The following is a 13,250-nucleotide window of genomic DNA, read 5'->3' on the forward strand; positions in this document are numbered from 1 at the left end:
CAGCCAAACCGATTTACTCAGGAACAAATAAAATACTAAAAAAAAAGCCAAACAATAACATTTTTAAGTTATCTAAGTGACTTATATATCATGTTTAACCTGAGTAGTGAAAGACGGCGGTGGGTTTGAAAACGATTTGCTGGGCGTCCGGTGTTCTCATCGCTATCGAGCTGGTGGGTAACAAACGTCTCCGAAAAGCGCTTTTGAAAATATGTGGTGTCTTGATAAACTGATATTTGAAGTTTACACAGCTACATTCTCGCCTGAAAATATGTTAAATGTTTATTTTGTGACCCAGAAAGAGTAATAAGAGTAACATAAAAAATCTAACTAGGTGCCGCCATTGTTGACAACTATACTGGGCCGTGCTATGAATTCTGGGACACAGCTTCTTCTTCTTCGGGGTTTAATGGCAGCTGGCATCCTTGTACATGCAGTGCTGCCATCTACTGTTTCAGTCCGTTATTACACTCTTAAATACTACTACTTATTCCTGCGTCTTTTGGGATCTTACTAAGCTTCAAACGACGCGTCGACTATTAAATTAGCCGTCGACGATTTTAATAGTCAACGTAATCGTGACTAGTCGACTAATCGTGGCAGCCCTACTTCAGTGTTTGAGTCACTTTATCAACAGGAAAAGTCAGACTCTTCAGTCAGTATTTCCTGTTCAATCAGACATGACTTTAATACACAGTTCTTCTTTTCTTAAATTCGTCTGAAACCCAACACCATACTGGTATCAGCATCTTTCACAAACCTGTCCAAATCAATCACCAGGACAACAACTTAAAACAAAGACTCCTTAATCAAGTGGCATAAAAACACACCAGCCAAAAACCAAGACAATGCAGCGTGCTAACAAGAGATGCTATCAATAGGTCAGTAGGCCTCAAAACAACTACAGCAAACAACACCAACTAGAATTCAAAACTGGCACAAAACCAAAACACAATCAGTACAACTGAAACCTTCAAGTAGCCCATAACAGGCTGCAGGCTGCCGAGCTGCACAGTTACAGACTCACACCAACAACAGTGAGCATGAGGTACATTAGGTATTGGCTAGCCTCACTCAGAGTTACAAGGGTCAACAAGTGAACATGACTTTTGTCTAAAGTTCACATACACAAAGCAGCTTTACAGAGGTCATCATGACTACCACATGGTGCCTTTGACAGCTGTTTGACACGTCGGCCATCTTACTCTAGAACTTTCTCAGTTTCCTGCCCACATTAAAAGTCTGGCAAACTTTGACCTGTTTATCTGAAGTGGACTTCATCATCACAACAAGGGCCAAACCAGGAACAGCACACAAAATAACAGAATGATGGTGGTCTCTGCAGCACCCACCAGCTAACTTAACTCAGCAAATCAAACAGCACATGGTGTGTGGACAGATGGATGCTTGAAGCTTACATTTACTTGGAAAAACTACAAACTACTCTTTCTGTCAGCAGTTCAGTGAGCAGAAGATGAACTGATCTCCAACAGGCACAAAGTCAGAGAAGAAACTTTCTTTTCTACATTTTAGCAGATTACATTTTGATTTTTATGTGATGGATTTTCAGAAAAGTGGAGAATAGTGGAGAGTGACTTTAGTTTTTAGAAGTTAAAAATAATAACCAGTGTTTGAGTCATTTTTGACACTCTGAGTTTTACGAGCAAAAGTGAAATCTGTGCAGCAAAGTTAGTGTTACCTCCTCTAACTTCCCACAACATAAAGCACAACATGACTGATGGAAGAAAACATGAGCATGATAGAAGTGGGTGGATCAATCCAAATATAAATAATATTGATACCAGCCCTGGAATTGGTATTAGGTTCATACTAGTGTGACAGGATTGATGTTTTGTTTCTGTCGTGTTACATATTGCCCAGAGTACATTTAAACAACCAAAGTTAAGTAAAAGGCCTTTAGAGACAAGTAGGCCTACATTTACATTCCAGGTTAAAAAAAAAACAGTTTCAGAATACATGAAAACTGTAAAGGTAAATTTTGTTCTGTTAACTTTTGTGGAAAGCACAAATAGCAGTGATTTAGTGGTCATTAAAATGTGATAAGAATTTGCAAATTGATGATGATTCATCTTAAAAGCCATGACACACTGCTCTCCCCTACATTAGTGGATTTTCAGTTGTTTAAAAACCAATGGGTTGTTTTTAAGAGACAGTTTAAATGGGATTGAGGGAATGATGTGTTTGCACTGCAGTTTATATCCAACAACATCAAGCAGTTAAATCAAAGAGTTCATGTTACTAACAGCTCACCTCTCTGCAGCAGACAGAGGCTGGACTTTAAAACCAATCATGTAAGCTTTAGACTGGTCACTCTTTAAGGACACACAGCTGGGTTCAGGTCCAGGTTGGTTCCTGTGAATAATGATGGAGCAGTGATGTGAGTGCTGAGCTGTGACATGAAGAAGAGTCATGGACAGTTAGAGATGATCATCTCACCTCTGAGCTTTGGTCTGGCTCTCATGCTCCCCACACAGAGTGGTTTTAGAGGGAGGGACTCCCTCCTCTCGGTCCTCACACTGATCCATGCTGCTGAATTTACATCCACATTAGCTCACACACACTTTCTACCTTCACCTGCAGAGGAAACACAAATCATTCATGTGCACATCAGCTGAGAGCTGCTGAGGTCATGTCTGATGTGTTGGACTAACATCCACTGTTGTGAAATGATTGTTGGATTTTCTTTGTTTCGCTTGTATTTTTGTAGGGTCTTTAATATATATATATATATCTACATATATATATACATATATACATATACAGGTATATATATATATATGTATATATATATATATATATATATAGATATATATATATATATACATATATGTATAAATCACATTGAGGGACCTGTTTTTGTGATCTGACGCTACATAAATAAAACTGAATTGAGTAAAACTGGTTGATCATATTAGCACGTGTGTACCTGAATAATTTGTTTCTGACACCGATCTGCTCAAATATAACTGGACGTCAAACACAATCATGATTCAGGAAACACACTCACATTAAATGGTGATAGTCTGAGACATTCAGTGGTTATTGTGAAAATTTAAATAATTTTTAAATAATCAGTGCCAGGTGTTACAGAGAATACACAAACATCATCAGTGTTGTGTAAGTTTAATTTTAAAGTGTCCGCGATAAATGAGTTATTTTAGTAATTGAGAAATAAAATGATGACTCGACAACAGCCACCTCAGAAATAAATGTGTTCTTTGTTTCAGTGTTTGAGACAATGTTGATGAGCAGCCAGATGTTAAACAGGTGAACACCGTGTAGGCAGGTAAACTCCAGAGGTGCTGACTATTATATTAAACTTGTTTTTAAGTCTAAAGAACACACACCTACATTTAGTCTTAATGACCATTATAAGCTGTCTTTTAAACATCCAGAGATTTATATGATCTGTTTCCTCATGTTTAATAACTTTCATGCAGCTAAGTACTTACAGTCACTACATGACTGAATGACTGAAACACAAACTTCAACTCTCTTAATAAAAAATATTACATGTGTATTGAATAAAAGCAGGTCAGATATGTTAGAATGATTTTTGTTTGTTGGTTTGTTTTTATTTTGTGTTATTTTGCGAGCTGGTTATTAGATGCCGCTCCAGCCAGCCAGAGAATCCCCCACCGCCCCGCCCCTCTTCTCCCTGTTAGTTTTACTAACTAAAAACATCTGTTCTCTAATTGGATTGTTAAATTTATGATTGACATGACATCGACCAATCAGCTGAAAGGAAGAAAAATTGGGTCAAAATTGGTACTTGTAAGTTGAAACTCACACACAGCCAGGGAACTTGAGTGCAGAGTTTTACACATAGTTTTTTGCTTTGTATCTGTAACCAGACATTAAAAATTTTTTATAACTTGTGTAAATATTTTTTATGAACACAAATCTTTTTTTACAGACACACAAATTCTCATCTATAGACACAAACATAAAATTTTCAGACATTTTGGTTTAAAAGGTTACAAAACTCAGTTCACAACTACGCATTTGATTTACAAGTGCAAAATATTTATGAACATAACTTGAGCCCATACAGGGGAGAGGTGGAGAAGTGGGTTCAGGGAAGGCTGGCTGACACAGCAGTTATCCACCGACCATGCCTTTCCTATTTCAGCTGCCTGGGCCAGAGGAGGGCAGTTTGTGTAGTGTGCTTAGCAGCATAAGGCAGGTGGAAAGCTGTGCAGACAAAAAGTGCAAGGAAACCATGCAAATAAACATTCTGCATCTTGCAACACCATGTGCATCGGGTACTGGAAGGACCTATGACTGACAAAGCCAGTGGAAATACTGGAAGGACTGGCCAATATGCATCAAAAGCAGGTGGCAGAGCATCAACTTCACTGGCTGCATGACAAAGCAAAGGTCCAGGTGAAAGCCCTAGAACCCTGGCCGCTGCCTCTCACCATGGCCCAGCAGTGATACTCCACAAAACGGATGAGGCAGATGATGACCAGGACTTCCTTGAGGTTTTTCAGGAAGCATCAGAGGCATGCCATTGGCCTGAAAAGGAGTGAGTGCTGTGGCTGCTGCTGCTGACAGGAGATGCCCAGGTAGCATCCCTTAGCCTCCCTGCAGCAGCATGTTAGTGCTTTGCCACTGTCAGGCAATCATGGTGAAACCCACCGCTGACAGTGGAGAGCCGGCCAGTCCTTGCCATGAGGAGATGGCTCCACGTCAAGGCTGTAGTTCGGCCAGCTGCCACAGACCACTGTTGTTTCCCTCTTCTTTCTCCGCAGGTCTGGGTGGCTTTAGATGCTGCTCCCCACTCAACGGGAGTGCAGGGGCAGGACTTGTCGAGGGACTGGTGACCAAGACACATCCATCGTGACTGCCAGCTAATGGACATGGGACAAGTGTTCCATGTTGCTGGCCCTTGCTTTGAGAGGGATGTACAACATACCGCTAAGGTGCTAAGGGGGTATGCATAAGGCTGTGTGAACTCAGGTTGTATGCAGAGTGTTGTCCACCAAACCCTGATTTGGCCAGAGGCATTGGTGGAGGCAGAGTGGGTGGAGGTTACGTGTCTATATGTGAACATACACAAATATTGCATTGTGCTGCTAAAAACCGGAATCTACCAGGTTGATGCCTAAAAGTCGAAGGGAAGGGATTTTCCAGGCTGCTCATTATAAACCCATGGTGGGGCGTATGGGATATGATCAAAATATTATAATAATGCCCCAATTTTATTGACTAAGCATCCAAGTTTAAATTGAAGGAACATTTTTCAATAATCAGTTTCATAGGAGCTTTTTCTTTATTGTGTGTTGTAGAAAGTAACTTCTTTTATTCAGGTCTAAACATGTTGGACAGGAAGTCTGAATCATATCTAAACCTGCAGACCCAAAACCTGAGAGCAAAGCTGTCTCTGCACGGCTGAGTGTGTTAGAAGAGGAAGTGGTTTCATCAAACTCTAGCATGTCTCATCATCACAGCTATGTTTCTGTTAGCGGTTTAGTGTTTGTCCCACATACAGGCTCAGACAGGTGATAAATACAGTAAGTGTTGTTGCTAAGCTGTTGTTATGTGCGTTTATGTCACACAGACCGGGATGAGGTGAATTATAGACCAGATAAACTTCAGGCCGTTCTCTTCTTCCTGCTTAGTTCAGAGGTCTTAATTCTGTCCATTTAACACATGGCAGTTTAGATATTTTCATTTCTGATCTTTCAAATATTGACTTTACTGGAACTTTTGCTCGAGTGGAAAAAAAACTGAAGTAGATTCCTTCTGAGCTCCAGAAAAGACTTATTTTCTTCTCTTTGCATTCTTGTACTTTCCCAGATCCAGGGGCTCCCCCAGGAGGAGGGGTGAATGTGCCCCTGTATCTCTAAACATTTTATTTATCCGTGAGCAGTATCAGCTTTTAGACAACAGAAACCATCAGCAAGAATTTTTACATGAGTCCAGAAATAAAACTGTCAGCCTACAGAGCTGCTAACTCAATCTAAAATGCATGCTAAACTACAAACTCCACCCTGTGCTGAGAACTGAAAAGTCTTCACTGTTATTTTTTATCAGATCATCATTCAAAATATTTAAACTGACTCTCTGTGAAGTATTTTTTCCTTCAAAACCAGAAACAATAAATGTGTCTAAACAACAGCAGAAACTTGCAGAAACTGAAGACAAAACACTCAACCTAATACTTACATATAAACTAAACTATGAACCTGGTGTCTGCAGCAATCTTTTGTATACAGGCTATAGATAGAGGCACAGTGGAAAGAAATATTTAATCCAGTGCACACAATCACAAAAAGGAAGAAGAAGTTTAACAATCTGCAGATGTTAGCCAGGAAAACATTAAGGATTGCTTCCATTACCTTCACATGAACCTTAACATGGAGATGTCAGAAACACGAAGTTCAGGAAGTGAAAGTAAACTTTAAGCAGGAAGCCCTTCTGGCTAGGCGTGCCATTTTGATAAGGTGGAAGGCTGCTGCCCCGCCCTCCCATGTTCAGTGGCTTACTGATCTCATGTTGTGTCTCAGGCTGGAAAAGATCCACTGCTCCATCCAGAACCAAAAGGACACATTTGATAAAATTTGCAGTCTCCTTTTGCAAAACTTCTCTAAACTTCAACTTAAGGATGTTCCAGCTGACTAACGGATTTGCTTCTCCATAGTGGTCTGATGTCTGTCTGTGTTAATGGGAACGTGAAGCTCAGTGATGTTGTAGCTAACTTCTGTGTGGTTCTTATGGAAAGGGCTAGTTAATATCATAATCCCTCCGGGTTGTGGCTTTTGTTATTTTGTTGGGGGGGGGGTTGTTTTTGTTTTTTCTCTCTTTTTGTTTTTTTTCTGTTTCTTTTTTCCTCATTGCTTGTTTGGTAAATAATAAGAGAGGAAAACAATGTTCCAACATGAGAAGTTCTGTTTTGTATTCATTGTAAACAGTTTGTGTTCTCCGTCTTTTTTTTCTTTGTAAACTATATTCACAAATACTCACAAATATTTTGAATAAAAAAAACTTTAAGCAGGAAGGAAACACGCAGAGAGGCACCTTCACAGAAGGGCACGTTCACAATCAGGAGCATCGAAACACTGTGTGCTCTATTGGAAACTCCCAAATCTCTTGCAGGTTGGGATTTATTTCTGCTGATTTTCCTGTTTGAAACATAAACATCTGTCATCACTTTGTTGTTCTTCTTCTGGCAGCATTAGAATATTTTAGCATTGAACTGATGTTTCTTCAAAGCTTATTTCAACATGTTGAAGTCATAAATGAAAGTGCAGACTGAAAGTGGATCACATGATTTTTAAGGTGTGTCATGTGACATTTTCAGTATTGTCACACATGCCTAGATTGTCCCTGATATCATAACTGCTCAAACACTGATGATTATATTTGAAGAATTATTGCTGATAGCAGCGAAGTTTGAATTAAGCTCTCTGTCTGTGCTGATTTGTTGCCCTCTGGAGGTCAAAACACAAACTGCTAGGCACGCTGATAGCAATGCTGATGTATTCATCTCAAACACTGGCTCAGGGCAGACTCCTTCATCCTTCTCGAACGTGAGGCCACTCTCAGACCAACCGGAGCTCTGACCTTAGACCTCCTGACCCTAACCATTTCAGTCTCTGCATCTTTAAATGCAAATCTGTCCATACAGAGTCCATAGCAGAGCAAAAGAAGCTAGAAGCTGTTCTATGAATGATGTTCAAACCAGAGTTTCTGTTTCCAGCTCAGATGTGTTAAACGCTGCTGCTGTGCTACATTTGTCATTTCCTGCTTTCACTACCATCCATGTCAAAGTGCTGAAGTCATCTTATCACTTTAATGCAGTAAAACAGGAGGTGTAAGTTGGACATTTATTTACCGTCATCACAAACACACAGCTGTATTAGCAAAACCTGAAAATCATGATTTGATTATTATAATTATATGTCCCGTTTATGTGGATGCACTTTTCTATCTCTCAGTGCTGAAGCAGACATCACTGATCACATGACTCTGAGGGATGTTTCCAGCATCGGCAAATCTGAGCCATGAAGATTTAAGGCAAAGCAGGTCTGAGCCTGTGTTAGCAAGCTGTACCTTATAAAGTGGCAGTAAGTGTGTCAAGGACTGTAATGATAAGAGCCAGCAGGGGGCAGATGAAAAGCACAGAGAGTTGAGGTGCTGTCAGAGAAGCAGGCTCACATCAGACGGGGCATATTCCATAATCTATACCTGAAATAATCATCAAACACACAGCAGAGCAGAAACATGTGGAAACATCTGGAGCTCAGTCTCAGTTTGATCCCTCAGAGGTTTACCTCAGTCCTGCTCCACTGCTTCCTGTTTACAGAGTCACATCATGCTGTGTACTGAGAGTCATATGGTCAAACTGAGGACCTGGTACTCTGACAGAGAGCTAGCACAGTTATCCTAATGTGTGACATCACTTCTAACCAGAGAGCATTCAGCTTTCACAGCCAGCCAACATCCTGTGACACTGAGCATGTGCATACACAGGTCTCAGCTTCCATCACTCACTAGCTCCAGCCCTCCACTTAAAAGCCCAGAACAAACCTTGTGAACAACACAGCGCAGACAGAGGTGATGTTCACATACAATAAGATAGCACACAAATGATTTGTGCCACTACAAAAAATTGTTCCTGTCCACCAGCAGACATTAGTACACATCACAGGCCTGACAACAGGAAGTGTATCACTCATAAAAACTACACAATTCAAGAGCTGAACAGAGTCCAGAGTGTGGAGAACCAATGAGAGTAAATACAGAGAGAACTGAGAGCAGAGCAGCCAATCAGATGGGTTCAGAGCCGAGGAGGCGGAGCTGCAGACTGAGGTGGAGCAGAGCGGACTCACATTAGAGACTGCAGATGATAAACTTTGACAATAGTTCATTGATGAACGTGTGTTTATGTGAGGTCAGATTATAAATGTCCTCAGTGAGCTGTTCAGTCTGTTTAGATCTTATGTTAACGCAAACATTATTGCATGTTACCCACAATTCATGTGAAACTTTCAGTGTTCTTCTGTAAAAATTCACATATACCGTATTTTCCACACTATAAGGCACACTTAAAATCCTTTAATTTTCTCAAATTAACCATGGACCCGATGGTTTTTGACAAATGCAATCGCGTGGAAAGATGCTGTAAACGGACCGAACTTCAGTCAGGAGAAAAACTGCAATAATCCATCCACAATACGAGGTTAGTCATTAATATAAGATAACCTTTATTAGTCCCATACGTGGGAAATTTGTTTTGTTACAGCAGAAAGCGGACAGTGCAAAGTTACATATCAAAAATTATAAGGTGTTTAATGCGCCTTATAATCCGGTGCGCCTTTTGGTCCGAAAAACACGGTATGTGTTAGCTGTTGTACCATTTCTAATGTGCATTTAGCTGCTGCATACATACAAATATCTACGGTGGCTGGGAAGTGCAAAGCGCAACAAATTAAAATCTGCAACAAATTAAAAATCCTTGACGGAAAGGGATTGTCTGAAATACCGGAAGTGACACAACGATTAGCCTAATAGGGCTTTTGGAGAGTGATGTCACGAGAGGGGGCGTGGCCAGGATTTTTGGTTGAGGCGCCATGTTTCTGGGCCGAATAAAGCGCTAGCGAAAGAGGAGCGAAAGTACATGCATAATGTAGCCACTAAGACTGGTGGACCTAAATCTTCACCTCCAAGTCCGTTTACATACAAGAGGAAGGGGAGTGAGTGGGTCAGCGCGGAGGGCACAGAAACTAAGCTGGCTTTGAACACACACCATTTATTTTCCTTAAAAAACACAGCCAGAATCACAAATACAAGTTAAAATCCCCCGAATACAATAAAAAGAGTGTTCACAACCCGCTAAAAACCCTGCCGGCAGAAATAACTATACACTAAAAAAAAAACCAAACTAAATGAATGTTTTTTTCATATGCTAAAAACCTCCCCCCATAGTCCTATATTCCCACAGTCCAGCCACACGCGGGCAAATGTTGTTTAGCTAAAAGCGGAGAGGAATTTCTCTTCTGGGATGGAAACCACGCCAGCCAGAAGAACAAGGAGGGGGCTCCTGTCGCAGACCTGTCTCCTCCTGACAGTGCGTCGCTGCACAGTCCCGCCCCACTCCACACCTGAACACGGCCTCCCTCGCAGCACCGTCAGATGCAGGCAGAGGGGCACCCCTGCCCTGCTGTGAATTGCGGCCATCGCCACCCACTGCTGCTGTTGCTGTTCCTGGCGTTGGGACTGGATTGCAGAACGACTCATGGCACCCCACAGTCAGGCAGCAGTTCCTCCAACACCTGAGCGGGCTTACACGCGTTCTTTTTTCCTCTCACCTTTCCTATCCCCTTTAACAGGTCAGCCTGGAGGCTGATAGGCCACCTCGGGGTACGCCCACACCTCACAGGTGCCTACAATTTTCTGATTAGTCCACAGTGGATTAGAAGAATATTGTGCAACAACACCAAAATACACAAAATATGAGGACAAAACCATGAAATATAAATATCAATAAACAAACATGCAATATAAATATCACAATAGAATCATGCAAATAAAATCAACACAATGTACCGATACACATATTGATAAAACATGAAAACACAAATTTCCACTGTGTGACAATAACACCAGCTATGGTTCTTACTTGCTGTGCGGTCGGTTGTAAAGTTAGATCGCACGACCGGTAAGGGAATAAGGTTGAAAATCGTTTATCTTTTCATTCTTTCCCCACTTGGAAGCAACATGAGGCAGCTCATGTATCGGATGTTACCAAAAGAAGGCGTCTAGTCTGGATAGCAGCTGTGAGACGAGCTGCTATCCAGTTCTCTTCCATCTCCAAATATCTGTTGGTGTGCTCCAGACATTTTCATTCCGGTAAGTTATAGATATGTTCATATCACTCTTTATCCGGTCTTTAAGTCTGACATCACTAGCCGTGTCTGGGCTCAAACTCCGCTGCAGTTCCATAAATCACACGATCACTGTGGCATCACTGAGAGTTGAAAAACTATCTAAAGTCTTTCATCTGTAATAAAATTATCAGCGTTCTGCTCTACCATGTGTAACAATTGAGTTTATCATCCAGGCATCCATGAAAACCAAATTGGCAGGAAGTTAGCTCGGTAGATTCCATCTAAATACAATATAGCATGTCCTAACTGAGGGATTTTGGAAACAAATTCAAACGTACAGCTCTGCTATCACTTCCAACATAAATGTAGACGGAAAACTAAACAGCAGTGACGTTTGTAGGGTACTGTGAGTAAAATGCGTTTGATTTTCCCCCGAACATTCAAATTAGTGCAATCATAAATTCATTCATGAGGGACAAATTACAGTGATAACATGTGGAGGCTCTGGCTACGTTCACACTGCACGCGAAAGCGCATCAAATCGGACTTTTTTGACCGTATGCGACCCGTATCCAATCATGGTATGACAGTGTAAAAACAGCACAAATCCGATATTTTCAAATCCGATTTGGGTCACTTTCGTATGTGGTACTAAATCCGATACATATCTGATGTTTTAGAAAGCAACTGCTGTTTGAATGGTCATGTCGCATTAAATCCGTCTTTTATGTCACTGACACAAAACATGTGCCTATTATCAGCGCTGGAGAAGCGTCGGAGAAGACATTGAGAACACATGAGCGCTTCGTGTCCATCCCGTGTAGATGTTAGTGAAACTGTCTGGAAGACAACGTGAACATTTTATTTATACTGTATAATCTGCAGATTCTGACAGACATCTGCAACTATCCTTTGAAGCACCGCTCCTCTCTAAAACGGCAATAAAGATAATTATTAGGCCATATGTAAATAACAAAATAACTTAAAGCAAAGTCTGAAACAAGTCTTTATATTAAGGGCCATCAGTCAAACAATACTGTTTGGTCTGGGTCTGAACAGAGCGTGTTGTGTGTGACGTCTGCTTTTGCGTATGCGGGCCACTTTGAGGGTTCACAAAGGAGCGCGTTTGCTGTCACATTTTATTTGTAGTGTGAACAAGCAGACAAAAAATCAGATTTAAATTTAAAAAAATCGGAATTGAGCATTAAGACCTGCAGTGTGAACGTAGCCATAGTGAGTTCAGTGCATTGATGTGACATTGTCCTGAAGGATTTAGTTATTCTCAGTGGTTAAAGAAATTGCAATTATTTATTCATATTTATTAGAAATAATCCTAATTACATATCTTGCTTCCATGTCTGTGTCCTGTCACAAAAAATACATTTTTTACTCTAATACATTGATTAATGACCTGCAGAATCTCCTTATCATATTAGGTGTCCATAATTGTCACCCAAAGTCAAACTTTATGCTTTCTCCATCTTGAAAGGATTACATACTTTAGTTTCATTTTCTGAAGGCAGGTTTCTGAAAGAGAACAGGCAGATTTGGAATATAACATGCAGCGTTCTATAGATGGATACATAAAAAAATGGAAAATTACATGTATGTGCTAACTTTCTAAACACTTTGTTACATTTATGATAAATGGATTTGAAAGTAGGTAAAACACATTTATGTTGGCCTTGGCTCATTAGAGTCCTTGTCTTTAAATTAACTTTGTATGTTTCAGGTACTGCACTCTCAAAGACTGAATGAACCAGCATTGCAGCCATGGGTCATTGTGAGCATCACAGGGAAGGTTGAAGCTGCCCACTGCACCTGTATGGCCGGAGTCGTGGAGACCTGCAGCCATGTCGCTGCTCTTCTTTTTAAAGTAGAAGCAACAGTGCGGATCTGTGTCACAAGGGCTGTTACAGATGAACCTGCATACTGGGTTTTGCTTGGTAATATGACCAAGATACAGCCAGAGGTTGGCCATAAGATAGACTTCTCCTCTTCAGCTGCCCAAAAATGGCTCTGGATCAAAACATAAACAGACCATCCATATAGAAAGGTAAAAGGAGCCGTCCTCAAAAAAGAAAAATCTCACCTGCTACTGTGGAGGAGTTGTCACTGCTATTGGATACTTTGCTGGAGCACAGTAAAGCTGTGGGTTGTGGGAATGACCCATAATGTTTTATATAGGGGTCTAGATTTATTCCTGAAGTGCACTGCCATGTAAATAATTTGCATTTACTGAATATGTACTGACTGAGTACTGTTCAAAAGTTCAATAAAGAAAAAAACAAATTTTTGCCTCTTTTTTTATTAAAACCACTTTATAGAACATCACATCAGTTACAATGTAGAATCAATGTCATTTATAGTTTATAAAAGACAAAATGTTTACAC

The 13,250-nt window shown here is 40.6% G+C and overlaps 1 protein-coding gene across 1 annotated transcript in view; it reads right to left on the bottom strand.

The window, feature by feature from the left end:
- The window catches only part of LOC102076762 (NLR family CARD domain-containing protein 3), a 36,534-nt gene extending 34,018 nt beyond the window's left edge, over positions 1-2,516 (bottom strand). The window contains exons 1-2 of the mRNA XM_019352158.2: positions 2,458-2,516; positions 2,272-2,373 (exon numbers count right to left, since the gene is read on the bottom strand). Of these exons, the coding sequence (XP_019207703.1) occupies positions 2,272-2,312 (41 nt within the window). The 5' untranslated portion in view covers positions 2,313-2,373; positions 2,458-2,516. The remainder of the gene's footprint in view (positions 1-2,271; positions 2,374-2,457) is intronic.
- Between the last annotated feature and the right edge of the window lie 10,734 nt (positions 2,517-13,250).

The sequence above is a fragment of the Oreochromis niloticus genome, linkage group LG23 (assembly GCF_001858045.2).
Source record: "Oreochromis niloticus isolate F11D_XX linkage group LG23, O_niloticus_UMD_NMBU, whole genome shotgun sequence".
Taxonomy (NCBI): domain Eukaryota; kingdom Metazoa; phylum Chordata; class Actinopteri; order Cichliformes; family Cichlidae; genus Oreochromis; species Oreochromis niloticus.